Source organism: Cottoperca gobio, chromosome 6 (assembly GCF_900634415.1).
Source record: "Cottoperca gobio chromosome 6, fCotGob3.1, whole genome shotgun sequence".
NCBI classification, from domain to species: Eukaryota; Metazoa; Chordata; class Actinopteri; order Perciformes; family Bovichtidae; genus Cottoperca; species Cottoperca gobio.
The window spans coordinates 20,980,133-20,993,687 of NC_041360.1; the positions used below are offsets into that span (position 1 = coordinate 20,980,133).

General features: G+C 41.7%; 1 protein-coding gene across 1 annotated transcript in view; it reads right to left on the reverse strand.

Moving 5' to 3' along the window:
- Positions 1 to 1,851: 1,851 nt before the first annotated feature.
- Positions 1,852 to 13,555, reverse strand: part of plxnb2b (plexin b2b) — an 85,365-nt gene continuing 73,661 nt past the window's right edge. Inside the window, exons 27-36 of the mRNA XM_029433625.1 lie at positions 12,319 to 12,475; positions 11,356 to 11,456; positions 10,135 to 10,219; positions 9,607 to 9,758; positions 9,153 to 9,313; positions 7,401 to 7,548; positions 7,148 to 7,212; positions 6,887 to 6,962; positions 5,354 to 5,428; positions 1,852 to 4,797 (exon numbers count right to left, since the gene is read on the reverse strand). Coding sequence (XP_029289485.1) covers positions 4,693 to 4,797; positions 5,354 to 5,428; positions 6,887 to 6,962; positions 7,148 to 7,212; positions 7,401 to 7,548; positions 9,153 to 9,313; positions 9,607 to 9,758; positions 10,135 to 10,219; positions 11,356 to 11,456; positions 12,319 to 12,475 — 1,125 coding nt within the window. The 3' untranslated portion in view covers positions 1,852 to 4,692. The remainder of the gene's footprint in view (positions 4,798 to 5,353; positions 5,429 to 6,886; positions 6,963 to 7,147; positions 7,213 to 7,400; positions 7,549 to 9,152; positions 9,314 to 9,606; positions 9,759 to 10,134; positions 10,220 to 11,355; positions 11,457 to 12,318; positions 12,476 to 13,555) is intronic.

The following is a 13,555-nucleotide window of genomic DNA, read 5'->3' on the forward strand; positions in this document are numbered from 1 at the left end:
AATGTAATGTATACATTATATTGAGTATAATATATTATGTATATTTTGTACATTGTGTGGTAAATGTCTTTGTCTATGCAGTTTATTTTAGTTATTAAAAAAAGAGCTTGGTTTCAGTGATTCTATCCATTTAAATAAGATGTTAAATAAAGAAGTAAACTAAAGGAAACAGACAGCCGATTAATTTGGAGGCATTATTCTTTTTGTACTGCAAGTTATTTACAATAGCTGTAGCCAAAGCGCAGATATATTGTCTTTCAAAGCACAACCATAACATAGGGACAGGATATTCCATCATTTTAATATTTGGGGTTTTGTACTTGTGGCTTGCAACTCTACACCTCCCTGGTTCTCGTTAGACCAGTCTCCCTGCTCTCTCTCTTCTCAGCCCATTAAACTCAGCTGTTAATAGAGATACCACAGCTGATTTACCTGTCTGCTGCTTTTTGGCAGCTCTGCTTTAAATAACTGTAAAGTCAAACCACTCTCAAATCATGTACTTCAAGGTCTGTTAAAAATGCAAGCTAACCTAACAGATTATTTAATTTCTTCCAGGGTTATTACTGAGTTTAGTGAGCCCTATAATCAGTTTTTAGGTTTTAAATTATTCATCAGAACAACTGTTTATAACGACACCACACCATCATTGTTTTAATTAAGCCCTCCTCCTCATATTTCCCTGAGGCAGAGAAAGCAAAGACAAATCTCATAGGTTTGAAACGGGGATGTGAAATGCAGCCTGCTGACCATCTCCAGCTGAAGGAGATGCTGGCTGCTGTGTGAAGCATCTCAGGCAGGAGTCAGAAGCGTGCAGATTTTAACCCAGTTTCTTGTCAGAAACCCTGCCAAGACTTAAAATCACTATTTTTAGTGTGCAGTCTGCTTGATTTCTAGACATTCACGGGCACGGTTATTTAGAAATGTTATCACAAGTGCAGTGCACACCAAGTAATGTTGATTCCCAAAATGATGTAAGCTGCATGTCTTAGTAGAAATATAAAGTACAGTATTGCCTTTGATTTTCCACCAGTGATCAAGGATAGTGTACAAGATGCAGTGCTTGCGATAATCAAGTGTAATCACTCTTGCTTTGGCAGCGGCCCTTGAAGTTTTTCTATCTGTTGCTGCATAAATGATCTGCTCAGTTAAGGGGATGGCCCGCGCAGGCCTCTGGTCTGTCTTTGATATCCCCCACCCCTGCGTCAGGGTTTGTTAAGCAGTCAGATGAGGCAATTCTGCCTTTCATCTTTCTTTTCTCCAATTTCATTTATAGCTGTCAGTACTTAATTAATGTTTTCGCAGCAATTCTTCAACCTTCACTGCCGATGACAGAGATGCCGTGCGGCTATTTACATTATCAACTCGTTTCATGAAGCCAGACCTTTGCTTCTAGTCTTGTATTCTGAGCCGTGTGACAGGAACCTGATGTGGCATTTGGGAAAAAGGCGTCAGCCATCATAATCCTAGGGTTTGCGGCATATGAGCCCTGATGCTATCAAGAAAGTAGTTTAAGTTATAATATGCACGAATATCTGGCGAAAACCGTCATGTTTAAGCACGTTGCCCTCTCTTTCGTAAAGTGATTGGTTGATTTGACTAAGATATCATTTTCATAAATCCACCGATAACTCCTGAAGCTCTTCAGTGAATCTAAGGGCAACGTAATGAGCTGCATAAATACCAAAGACTTAAAGCAAGGATTCACTTCACTTTAAAAAGAAACAGGATACCTGGGACAAGTGTTACTCTATCGCCCAAGGTGATTGTAACACATGCAATATGCATGAGAGGCGAGTGTTCAATTGAAGCAAATCAATATTGTAAAAGTGAAAGAAACACAGCAGATATGAAGGCCGTATATGTCTCTGAGTTTATTCACGGAGGAGTGTATGATGAAATCTGCCCGGTCACTGCTCCGTTCACACACACACACACACACACACACACACACAACCTTTGTAAAATTAAATTCATCCAGTACAACCAGATCAGGTACAAGTTGGAGAATCTTCTGAGCTGCCTTGGATGTGAAGGAAAACGTTGACTTCCATTAATGGTCCTGCACTGAAAATGGAGTGTCCCGGTTTCTTTTATCGTTACAGCACATTCACAAGTTTCAAAATGGGAAAAAGTCTCGACAACTGCACAAACAGCTTTTTTTCTCTTTTGTTTTTTTTTTGTCCCAGGACTCAATGCATAGGATTATACAGTTAGAATACAGTATTTCAACATGTTTTACAAAGATTTATATGGTATAGGAAACAAGAAATAAAAATAATAACTGCACAGCAGTAAGAAAAGTCATTTGTCGAGTATAGATAGTCATTTATCGTACACACTGTGGAATAGCTTAGAAACACAGGGCAAAGAAATGTACACCGTTGGAACAATTTTGCGCTATATTCAATCTACATAAGGACACCCTTTTGATTTCAGATTAATTTAGGAATGCCACATTGTTTTACATTTAATCATTTTGGCCTTTTGCTTTAGCCACCAAAGTCCTACTAAGCACATGCCACAGACACCCAAAGGAAATGCACACATCGAAACTGCAACCATAAAAGAAATCATACTGAAATGTCTTCAGCCTATTGGCACGCACATGGCTGCAGCAGAGCATCTAGCATTTTAGACAGCACACATAATATCACAAGTCCATATACATTGCTGTGTCTATAGCACTATTGTTATCATAATCACCTAGGTTACCAATAGAATAATTTAGAAACAATATATATGTATCATCCTATTCAATAAGGCACATTTTTGGTTAAAGAAAGGCTCTGAAAGAAGCGTCTTGCATCAACTCTGTCAGTGAGGGAGGAGTCAGCAGTAAACAACAGCGGAGACGAGGATGGAGTCTGCAGTCGGCATGCAATTAAGATCAAAAGCCTACCCTGCTGATTCCATTATACAGAGTGCCACTCTGCACTGCGCTGAGTGGGCAGTGCCAAGTGCTGTTGGTCGGGATGCCAGGGTGCCATGCTGTGACAGCAGGCAGGCCGGCAGGCTCGAGGTCTGTGCACACCTCTCTCTAGCCAAGGCAGGAATTGTTAACATTCTGTGGTCTCTTGAGCTTGTTATGCTCTGTCAACTGCACACATCCATGATCAGATACAGGGAGTACAATTAAATCATCCGTCAACAGCAAAACCTACAGTTTGGGGGATGACGATGTGGTTGCGTTTAATGGCCCAAGAAATATCAAACCCTCATTCCTACCCTGTCAACACCGCGTCTCTGACACTCAATATCTCAATTACTAGAACAATTATGTACATGATTGAATCTGACCTCTCCAATATCACACAAAAGGCTAAAACCACTGTAATTTGTTCAAAACATACCATTTAAGTACCAACTGTATCTCTGGCAGATAATTAACATCATCAATACGCTATTTTATAGCTTTAGAGGCAGAATTATTATTTTGAAAGAGCAATGCTAAAAGAAATGGCACTAGAAATCATGAACACTAACAATGCATGAATCAATTTGGAATTTTCTCTAACATATTGCTGAATTGCTACTGTGTGTGTGAATACATTTAGTAAGCTAATGTGAGTGTCAATTGTGGCTCATGGTATTCTGACATTATTGCAGGGCTAATATGAGTGACATGGCTCCATGACAGAATAAAGTTGCTTCTTGCTGACATTAAAAAAAAAAAAAAAAAAGTTTTATAGCAAATAAAATATCCTGAAACAGTCATTAACTGAAATGTCTTAAAAACACTTTTGAAATGTCCTTCTGTGCTTTAGTTGAAGTGGAATGCATCATGGCACTGTACAATAAAGGGACACAGACTGTGCTATTATCGATTTCCACGAGCACAAACGGCAATCCAGCGTGAAGCAAATCTGAGTCAAAAACAAAAAGATTTAACTCAAGTATTTCTGAAACTACTGGAGACCTATCAATCATATGAGCCTGTACATTGCTAGATTAACCAGTGTCCTTGTGAGGACCCTTTGGTCTCTGTCAAAAAGCTCTGTGAGAGCGCAGGCTCCAGTGTGTCACTGGGTAAGGGGGATTAAAATGACAGAAAGCAGGCGTCCCTTCGCCCTCACGCCTGACAGTAGGCATCCTGTGTGTGCACGCACATTCCCACACATTCACACACACTCAACTTTGTAATTTCACACAGACATCTACGCACACACAGGCTAATAAAAACACTATCCGCACCACAAGGTGATCCATTTAAAAAGATAATTTTTTTCCTTATAAAGCTTTCCGCATAAAGACTGCACAATAAAAAAAATATATAATACAATTCTTAAAACCTTTTTCTACACAGAAAGAAATGAAACATCTGATTATCGCCTGTGCCAGTGCTTCCACGAAGGGGCTTAATTCTCAGAGAGAGGTCTACCGCACTGCATTGTGGGAGCAATATTCAGTGAAGCATGAGTGAGCGCGCAGACCTTTAAGGTTTGGCAAGTGAGCTTTAAGGCGTACCTATGACAGTGTAACCCATCATTTTCTTCCCATTTCTGCTCTCTATCTGCATTTCATTAGTCCCTGTTCCTCCACTGCACATCAAATTGTCCCAGGGCCAATATCCCTGACCACATGGGTCCCTTCTCACCTTCCTTATTTCCATGTTTTATTCTCTAAAAAGAAGAAATAAGCCCCTGTAGTCACTGGCGGTATCCTATCATTCCCCTCCCTCCCTCCACTCGTGGGTTAGAGATCAGTCACTTTGTTTTCCAGCGCGGCTGCTATCTGCTGGAGCCGCAGGGTCAGCTGTTTACTCTGGGCAGCTGGGTCGTCTTCTAGAGATGCGATGATCTGAAAGAGGGAGGGAAGGTGAGAAGGACAGAAATGATAAGCAAAGAGGAGGAGGAGGAGGAGGAGGAGGAGGAGGAAGAATTGGGAAGAGGAGGGCACAAGAGGATGGTCGGATGGAAGAAACAAGGACGGGGGAGACGGAGAGAGAGAATGAGCACCGGACAAAGAGGAAGAAAAAGGGAGGAGAGTGGGAGGAGAGGATGGTGTTATTTGACATCAACAGTCACGTCATATAAGCTGTTATTGTTTGCAAGCCACACTTAGGGGAGACTGACAGCCCCATTTGTTTATCCAACTTGTTCATTAGGTTTTGTTTATCCCCTTTTGGTGACCTCAAGTGGCAATACACAATGGACGCTTAAAAATCAATTCCCAGAGCAATTTTCCAATTCACATCCCACAGAAATGCTTTCAATTAAAATTTCATACAATCACTCTTCTGGTATATCAAGAGTGAAAAAAAAAAAAAAAAGGAAAAGCAATAATATAGTGGGCAGTAGTGCATTCAGTGGAATAGGCTCCTTTGGGTGCGATAGGAAAGAGAAGGGCCTCTTACCCCATCATAGTATTTGCTGGCGTACTGGTAAAGCTGATGGAGAGCCACTTGTGTGTTCAGTTTGTCTGTGTGAGACTGGAGAACAGAAATTACAATTTAAAGGTTAAAGAGAAAATGCAACCAAACCATAAAACGGCAGAGTTAAATGAGCAATGTATAAACTTGCTTTCAGGTTTTTAAAAAAACATAACATTACATGTAGAGGCAATATACAACTTTTGCAAGAGGCATGATATCATTATTAACCATCAGGCACGAAGATTTTCATGAAAAAAAAATCAATGTTTTTTGATTCCACTTATGGTCGGCATTCCTTCAACAATACCTACTCAATATGTTTACATCCAGAAGTGACCTTGCCAAGCGTTCATTGTTAGTGGACTCTGCCATTCCGGCTGCTGAATGTAAATTGCCTACCTATGCACGAGGGATTCACAGAAATCTCATTTCATCAGCCTCACTGTTCACTCTCCTACATCTGTATATGAACCATATTAAGTTACTGCTCATACAATCTGAATACTCTGAATGTCCAACTCTAATTCACATTAAAAGCATTCAACGGTTTCCATCCAAATTAAGCGCAAATGTTAACCAACTGTTTTGAAAAATCTGCATTTCCATCTACTAGTGTTACTACTACTACTGCTACTGCTACTACTGCTACTGCTACTACTGCTACTGCTACTGCTACTACTACTACTGCTACTGCTACTACTGCTACTGCTACTACTGCTGCTGCTACTACTGCTGCTACTACTGCTACTGCTACTACTACTGCTACTGCTACTACTACTACTGCTACTACTACTACTGCTGCTACTACTGCTGCTGCTGCTACTACTGCTGCTGCTGCTACTACTGCTGCTACTACTGCTGATGCTGCTACTGCTACTGCTACTACTACTACTACTACTACTACGACTGTGACTACTGCTACTACTGCTACTGCTACTGCTGCTACTACTGCTGCTACTGCTACTACTGCTGCTACTGCTACTGCTGCTACTGCTGCTACTGTTGCTACTGCTAAAAATAATAATACTATTATATTAGGTGTTGGTTTAATTAGAGAAACACTGCATGGAGCTAATTCTCCAGTCGGGTGCCATTAAACAGTTAACCTCAGCTAAGTTAGTAAGCTAGATGAAGTGTTGCAGGCACCAAGCTGCACACCTCCACCTCCTCAGGAAGGTAACCAACTGTTACTGTGCCCCATTGTTCGGGAAACTCGCGCAGCATGAAATCTGATCGCAGTTGCTCATGGCATGAGGGGAAATTATTGACAGACTTATCTATAAACACAACATGACTTTGTGTGGTTGCACTGTAGAAAGATACACCATCTGCTTTTCTATTGTGTTTCTGATCAAGTCGCTGCTGAAGGACTGTGTGCTGTAATGTTAAACCTCACTTGCTGTTACCCTGGTAACCACAGCTGTCACTTAATCAACAAGGATGAAATCTTAAGAATTATAACTTTAATAGCAGAGCAATCTAAGTGGCACAGAAAATGACAGCAGTGTTGCTCACCCGTGACACCTCTGCCAGATGAGTGTTCATGTCCTGATCACTGACTGGAACCATCTGCCTGATGCCCTTGTAGTAACTACACACAAACACACGCACACACACACACACAAACACACACACACACACACACACACACACAGGAGACAAGAGGTGGTTATCACCGCACTATATGTGTTATTGACTTAATCTTTTTAAAAGAAGCATTTTAAACTGACATGAAAACAATGGATCAAAAGAACATTGAGTGCTGACGGGACTTACTCGTCCACCATCTTCTTATATGAAGAGATCTCCTTTGCATAGAGTAGTTTGTTACTTGGAGAGTCCTAGAGACAAAAAGTGGGGAAAACAATGGCACTTTAGATTGATTGACCTTTGACATTCCTCTTCTCACTCCTTTTTACTTCTCATGTACGCCACTTGTTCTCATCATCTCTGTCTGTTTTCCCATCTTCCCTCTTGCTCTTTCACCTCCCGGCCTCCTCTCTTCCTCCTCCTTACTGTTCCCACTCACCCGGCTGAGTTTGTGCTCGCTCTTGGTACAGGCATCCATGAAGGTCTGGGCGATGACGGAGAGCGAGGCGTCCACCACTTCAGACACGTGCACGTCGAAGGTGAAGTGAGGATTCTTGAGGATGTTTACCCAGAATCGCAGAGGAAGGCTGCGAGGGGAAACAAAAGGCAAGAAAGTGGTCCATCATCGCTGCAGTTATTGCTCCAGAATGGAGCGAATCTCATCAACCATATTACATCTATGAATTAATTTGAGTCAGAGAGGCATTTCATGTGGGAGAGCACTTGCCTGCGGTGCAATTGAGTTTCAGTACAAGGATAATAGCTGTGATTGAGAAAAGCCTTTTTTTTTTTTTTTTGCTGGTGTCAGTTTATCAGAACAATACCCTTAATTGTCAGTTTGTATTACCGTTTCATTGGATACTGACCTCACTGAGAAGCTTTGCTGTTAAATGAAAATGACAAGAAGAATTTTTTTCCTTTTAGTAACAAAAGCATCTTCGCCGAGCAACACTCAACGATGCTGGTCTTCTCTCAGTGATTAGAAATGCTCAAGTAACACCAAAACGTTGACCTTACAAATTTGCATGCAGCCTAACAACTTAAAGCATTGACTACATAATGTAATGCTCGAGCACGCTCGCTAATTTCCCTTCTGAACAGGAAAACGCACGCTCCATCCGCTTCTTTCAACCTCATGTCAAGCTTGTGAATTAAAAAAAAAAAAGAAAAACGCCCAAAATACAGTAGCTTCCAAAAATCTCTCCTCCCTGATTGGTGCGAACGCCGTGCCTTCTGAGACACGAAGCGCAGACCGTGTTAAATTCATAGTGGCTTGGTAATATCTCCCGGGAAAGCTGCAGTGAGAATACAATAGAAGCATAAAAATAGCAATGTTGCTATAATCACAGAATTAAATTAGCTTGGGACATAATTACCATGTTTGTTTGTTGTTGTGCCTCATACACACATTCATATTTAATACATGGCCCTCAGTTGATTTGATAAACAGAACGGGTGGATGCAGAATGTGGTGTGGAGTGTAGTAAGTAATTAAATCGCTCATCTCCTGTCCTTGTGTGGGTGCTCTCTTGCCAGTCTTACGTCAATCACTGGCATCTACATGCAACACGTCGTCTTGTATGCTTGAGCCTTAGCCGACGTGACACTAATTTATGCACTTAAATGTCACATGGGAGCATGGGGATTGCAAATGCAAACTAAGTGAGCAGACATTTGTATTCAGTTCTTTCTTGGATAAGTAAGTTTTATTTCTTGGAGAGACATTGTATCTCAGGCAGAAGGATGTGTGCTGTTGCTTAGACTTAGACAGCGTGTGTGCTCTTGGAGATTTTAGTTTGGCACTTTGTACAAATTTGAAGTACTTATACTTACTTTAGTTAGTCAGTACTTTGAACTTCTACTCTACTACATTATATATTGTACATTTTACTCAACTATATACATTTGACAGACATAGGCACAAGTTACATTTCAGATTAAAGATTAAAACACTTGATTAACTCCTAAATACAATGCACTATTAAAGTGGTTTCTAACCTTTTTGGCTTGAGAGCCTTCACAAAAAAAGAAAATGTCTATGAGTTCTTTGCATTTCCAACAAAGAAAGATTTCAGTCCTTTCTTTTCTTCTTTTTGTTTTGTTCTTCCTCCACCACTAATCACAGTAAATGCAAATGAAAATGTGAGCGTGCCCATCAGTATATGTGCAGAGTTCGGGTTATTATTCTAACCTATTAGTCTTCCAGATATGGATGGTCTCCTCATCCACATTGTTGTGTTTCAGCGCCTGCTCATCCAGGAAGTCAAAGAAATATTTGACAGCCGGTGGCACCACTGCCCCTAAGCACAGCACGCTGCGGAAGAAGTCATCCACAAACTGCTGCAGTGTTCCCTGAAAGGTGCCACAAATAATGTGAGACAGGGCAGAGACAGAGAGCAGACACAGAAATGTATAAGCCCTGAGACACAGCTATTTGCACGCAATGCGAGAGTAAATATTCAGGATTCGTCGGAGAGTATTTTAGCATTTTCTGCCCTATCCGAACCCAGAAGCAATCACTTTAAGTTGGCCTTTTAACTGAAAACCATTACCCGGGAAAAGCATATTTGCTATTTTGCCAGGGTCAGAGAATTAGATAACTACTTAACAAATATCCGATTAAGTAAACGAGTATGTCTTTGTACCTTGACGGAAAGGAGTCGTGTTAAATAAATCTCTGTAATGGCTTTAGTCATCGACTTGTCCTTTATGCTTCCTCGTTTAGATTTTATCTCATCCAGTTCGTCCGCCGGCCTCACCAAGTGGAACACCTTGTCATCTTCCAACAGAGCATTCCCTATCGTGGGGGGGAAAAACAACCCTTAAAACTTTCTTCAAATAAATTCTGCTCCTTATTTATGCATGCACACTCTCATATAACATATTCAAATGTGTTTGACAACTGAATTTTGATGCAGCGAGTAGAAATGCTAAACAATAAACTATTGTTAAAAAAGGATAAAAGTGCACATTATTTCAGCATAATCTCAAAGTGTGCAATACATAAAACTACATGCATTAGCATGTTAAATGAGAGTGGGGATGCTGACAAAAGCCCCATGGAGAAGAAACAAAGGAAAGCGTTGTATTCTCAAGTTCACACACCTAATCTACGCTCGAGTCAACAAGTCTGTGTTTATGTGTACAGTACGAGTATATTTAGAGACACATACGCTCTTCGTGGTTTTCCTGGTTCTGGTCATAGTTCTGATGAATGGAAATCACTTTGGACAATACTAATGTGGCGTTATCTCGCACCTGCAATGCACAGAACAGTCTTTTGTTAGACAGAAAACACACGTGACAAAAACACACTTACTTCCCACGCCTTGAATTTAATAGTGACTGAGGTCAGCAGTCTCTTTCAGTGCCCCAGAAATAATTCATAATCAATGCGATCGAGCGGACGGCAACAGTGGGTCTTTATCGGGGGCCATTTTCTTTGCCGTCAACCCATTATTGAACCCACAAATACAGTGATTAGCACTTCTCTGACACAACCGATGAATCTATAGCGGCAAAGCTGTCCTCTAAGAACAACTGTGAGGTCATCAGAGGGTAGCATGAAAAGGAAGAGGAGTACGTTTGAAAGAGGGGGATTTAAGTGACCGAAAAGCAGGACAAGTAGGGGATATTTGAGAGTGACCTTTATTTTCCGAGGATCAATACAGTGCCAAGAAGATTTAGTGGCCTTCTGTCGCCACTGAGAGCTGACAAGAGCAAACTAAGTCCGGGGACTTTCAACTGGCCACGGGTGGGAATTAAATATTCTGGGCATGTTGCTAACCTGACGAAGGCAAACAGTGAAGGAAAATGGCTATGAAGTGCCTTCTTGTATGTTTGATTTATGGACACAAACAGGTTTACTGCTTAGCTTGGCACAAAGACTAGAAACGGAGAGCTATCCAATTTGATTTGATGTGATTTAATCTGGTTCTTTCCAACAGTAACATAACATGCCTACCAGCACCTCTAAAGTTCATTCATTAAGAGCTAGGCTCGCTGTTTCTTTGTGCTAATTTCCAAAATGTTAAGAGCTGACATGAAATAAAGAAAGAGAAGAAGGTGACATGCAATAAAAAATAAATCCTCAACTGGACGATTATATAGTCAGCAGCTTGAACTCCTTTGTCACCAGGGCACGCAGGGAATGTATTACAGATTTACATATTGATTACATTGACATTAAACATTTAAGAGGTAGACATAGATTTCATACACACCACTGTGACACAAGATGTAAAGCTCAGCCTCTGGCGTGAAAATAGGCAACCCCATTCCCATCCACACGCCCACATACAGCTATTTACTTCCCCTCTGCCTCCTCACATCCCCCCCCCCCCCTCCCCGCTTTCTTTTTTTCATCAAGACACTAAAATTTCATCAGTACTCACGTTGTAGTGTGCCAGAGTGTTGATGCGTTTCCATCTGCCCTCTTTCTGGGACGTCAAGTCCAGATCTGACAGAATCTGCCCTGTTGAGCCCGGACGCCACTCTGTGGTGAAGGCAGGCAGAGAAATGCACTCCATTATGTCTGCTAGGTGGAGGTGTACTGCAATGTCTGGCAGATTGTCACCATAGTTCAATGGGTTTTTTGGTTCTTTCTTTCAATATGGATTGCATTTATTTCATCATTGGTCACTGCTACCCTGAGGTTATTCTGTAATAATGTGGTCTGAAAGAAATCCAGCTACCCATCCCACTGTCTGCACGGCTCCCTCTCTCTCTCTCCTGAGGTTTAATGACACACTTGAGTTAATTTTGGCTGAAGAAGTTTTCAATTTAGAAAAATCCAACACCACTGCAAACCTGAGTTTAACTTCATCTGTGACATACGATTCATCTACAAGTACCACCAAATATAAGGGGGTTATCTTTCTGATTCACCATGAAAGAAGACGGATCTCTGCTTATCTAAAATGTATAAAGGAATGAGATCTACAGCCTGCGTGGGAATAAAAAATGGCTTTGATGTTGGAAAATGTCTATAGAGCTTTTGCCTTTCAAGTCAGTCCCCAAGGTTTCTGACTACAGTAGCGAGCAAAACTTTGTTTAGGGATGAAGGATTTCTTCATGTTGCTGACACTGAATAACTTCGCAACCTTGGTGAAGCTTTTTTTTTTTATTGCACAAAACAGAGAGAAAAGAGAGATCGTCTTCAAAACAATCTATTAAATAAGGTTAGGATGAAATAAATAATCAATTATCTATTTAAACACATGCATTGCATGCACATGCAAAGGCATTTCAGTCAGGACTGAAATAGTTCCTCCATTCTGACACCCACTCCCTGTAAGCCTTACATTATTTATCATTACTCTGCGTTTTCGGCTTCAGCGGTGCCCTCATTTACTCACCCAGTGTGACACTGTCGACCTTGGGCCGCTGGGAGTATGGCAGGTTCCTGTACACCTGCTCTATGATCTTGTCTTTCACCTGCGAGATGGTGTCACAGCTCAGCACCTTGACGGGCGTCACATCTGGACCTTCGCCCTGCACCAGCACTTGTAGGGTCTGGCAAACACAAACACACACACACACAAAACACACTTTAAGCACCATGTGGTTATGTGCAATATACATGCAACGACACACATAAATGACAAATATGCAGAAATATTCAATCAGGGCCAGAGCACCCAGCCACACACCCACCCACACACCAAGTCCCTCTGTCAGGATGTTGTTGTCATGGCAACCGGGCTTTTGTAAGCGCACACACCACACACCACACACTCTGGTGACACCTGAGAGGACTCCTGTCACCTTGGCCAGTTAATGACTAAGGCCCCGGGGGAGCAAACTCGGACCCACCTCACCTCCCACACTCAGTCACTCTGTCAGAAATAACTAACTGACCACTTGACAGATTCAAACAAGAGGCAGGCAATCCAATCGCAACGTCATAAGCCTGTCTGCATTTGAGGTGAATGGGAAGAGCAAGCGGTGAATTAAAGCCAAAAGGAAACTCTGTGTCCGCCTGTGAAATCTTGCTCTTTTGCATTTTTTCCCTCTCTTTTCTGTGATTCAATCACAGAAGGCGATCCATCTCGGCAGGAGACGTGTAATTCAGGCTAATTTGGTAATTGTCCTCGACAACGCCATTACCCATGGGTCGTTTTATTTGTGCTGACTTTAACAGAAAACAGCTGTGTTCACATTAGCTGCCTTTATTGAAACACGATACCAAAGCGAGACGCACAGGCTTTACCTGACTTCCGTAAACTGCCCAAAATGGATACAGAGCGGCTGCAGGTTGGAGGGTTGAGGAAAAGGTTGTGCAGGTGGCTTGTAGTCTGCACTTGTACCGACTTGTACTACTTTCACCTGAGCCGTGCATTTCACCTCTCTATTGGAATGTGTTGCCTGTGTCGCTTTCGAGCCGAGAACATTGACACTGAAAATAGATGTCACACAAAAGCAGGCAGTCGCTTGGGGGGGTTTTTTTTTGGTGGTAACCATGGCAACTGCAGTGTGTGTGCGTGCGTGCGTGTGTGTATGTGTGTTTCCATGTTTATGTTGCTCGCCAGGCACAAAACACCAGGCATCTCAAAGCAGTGTGTGCAGTTTTTCTGACACTGAGTTCATGTCTGT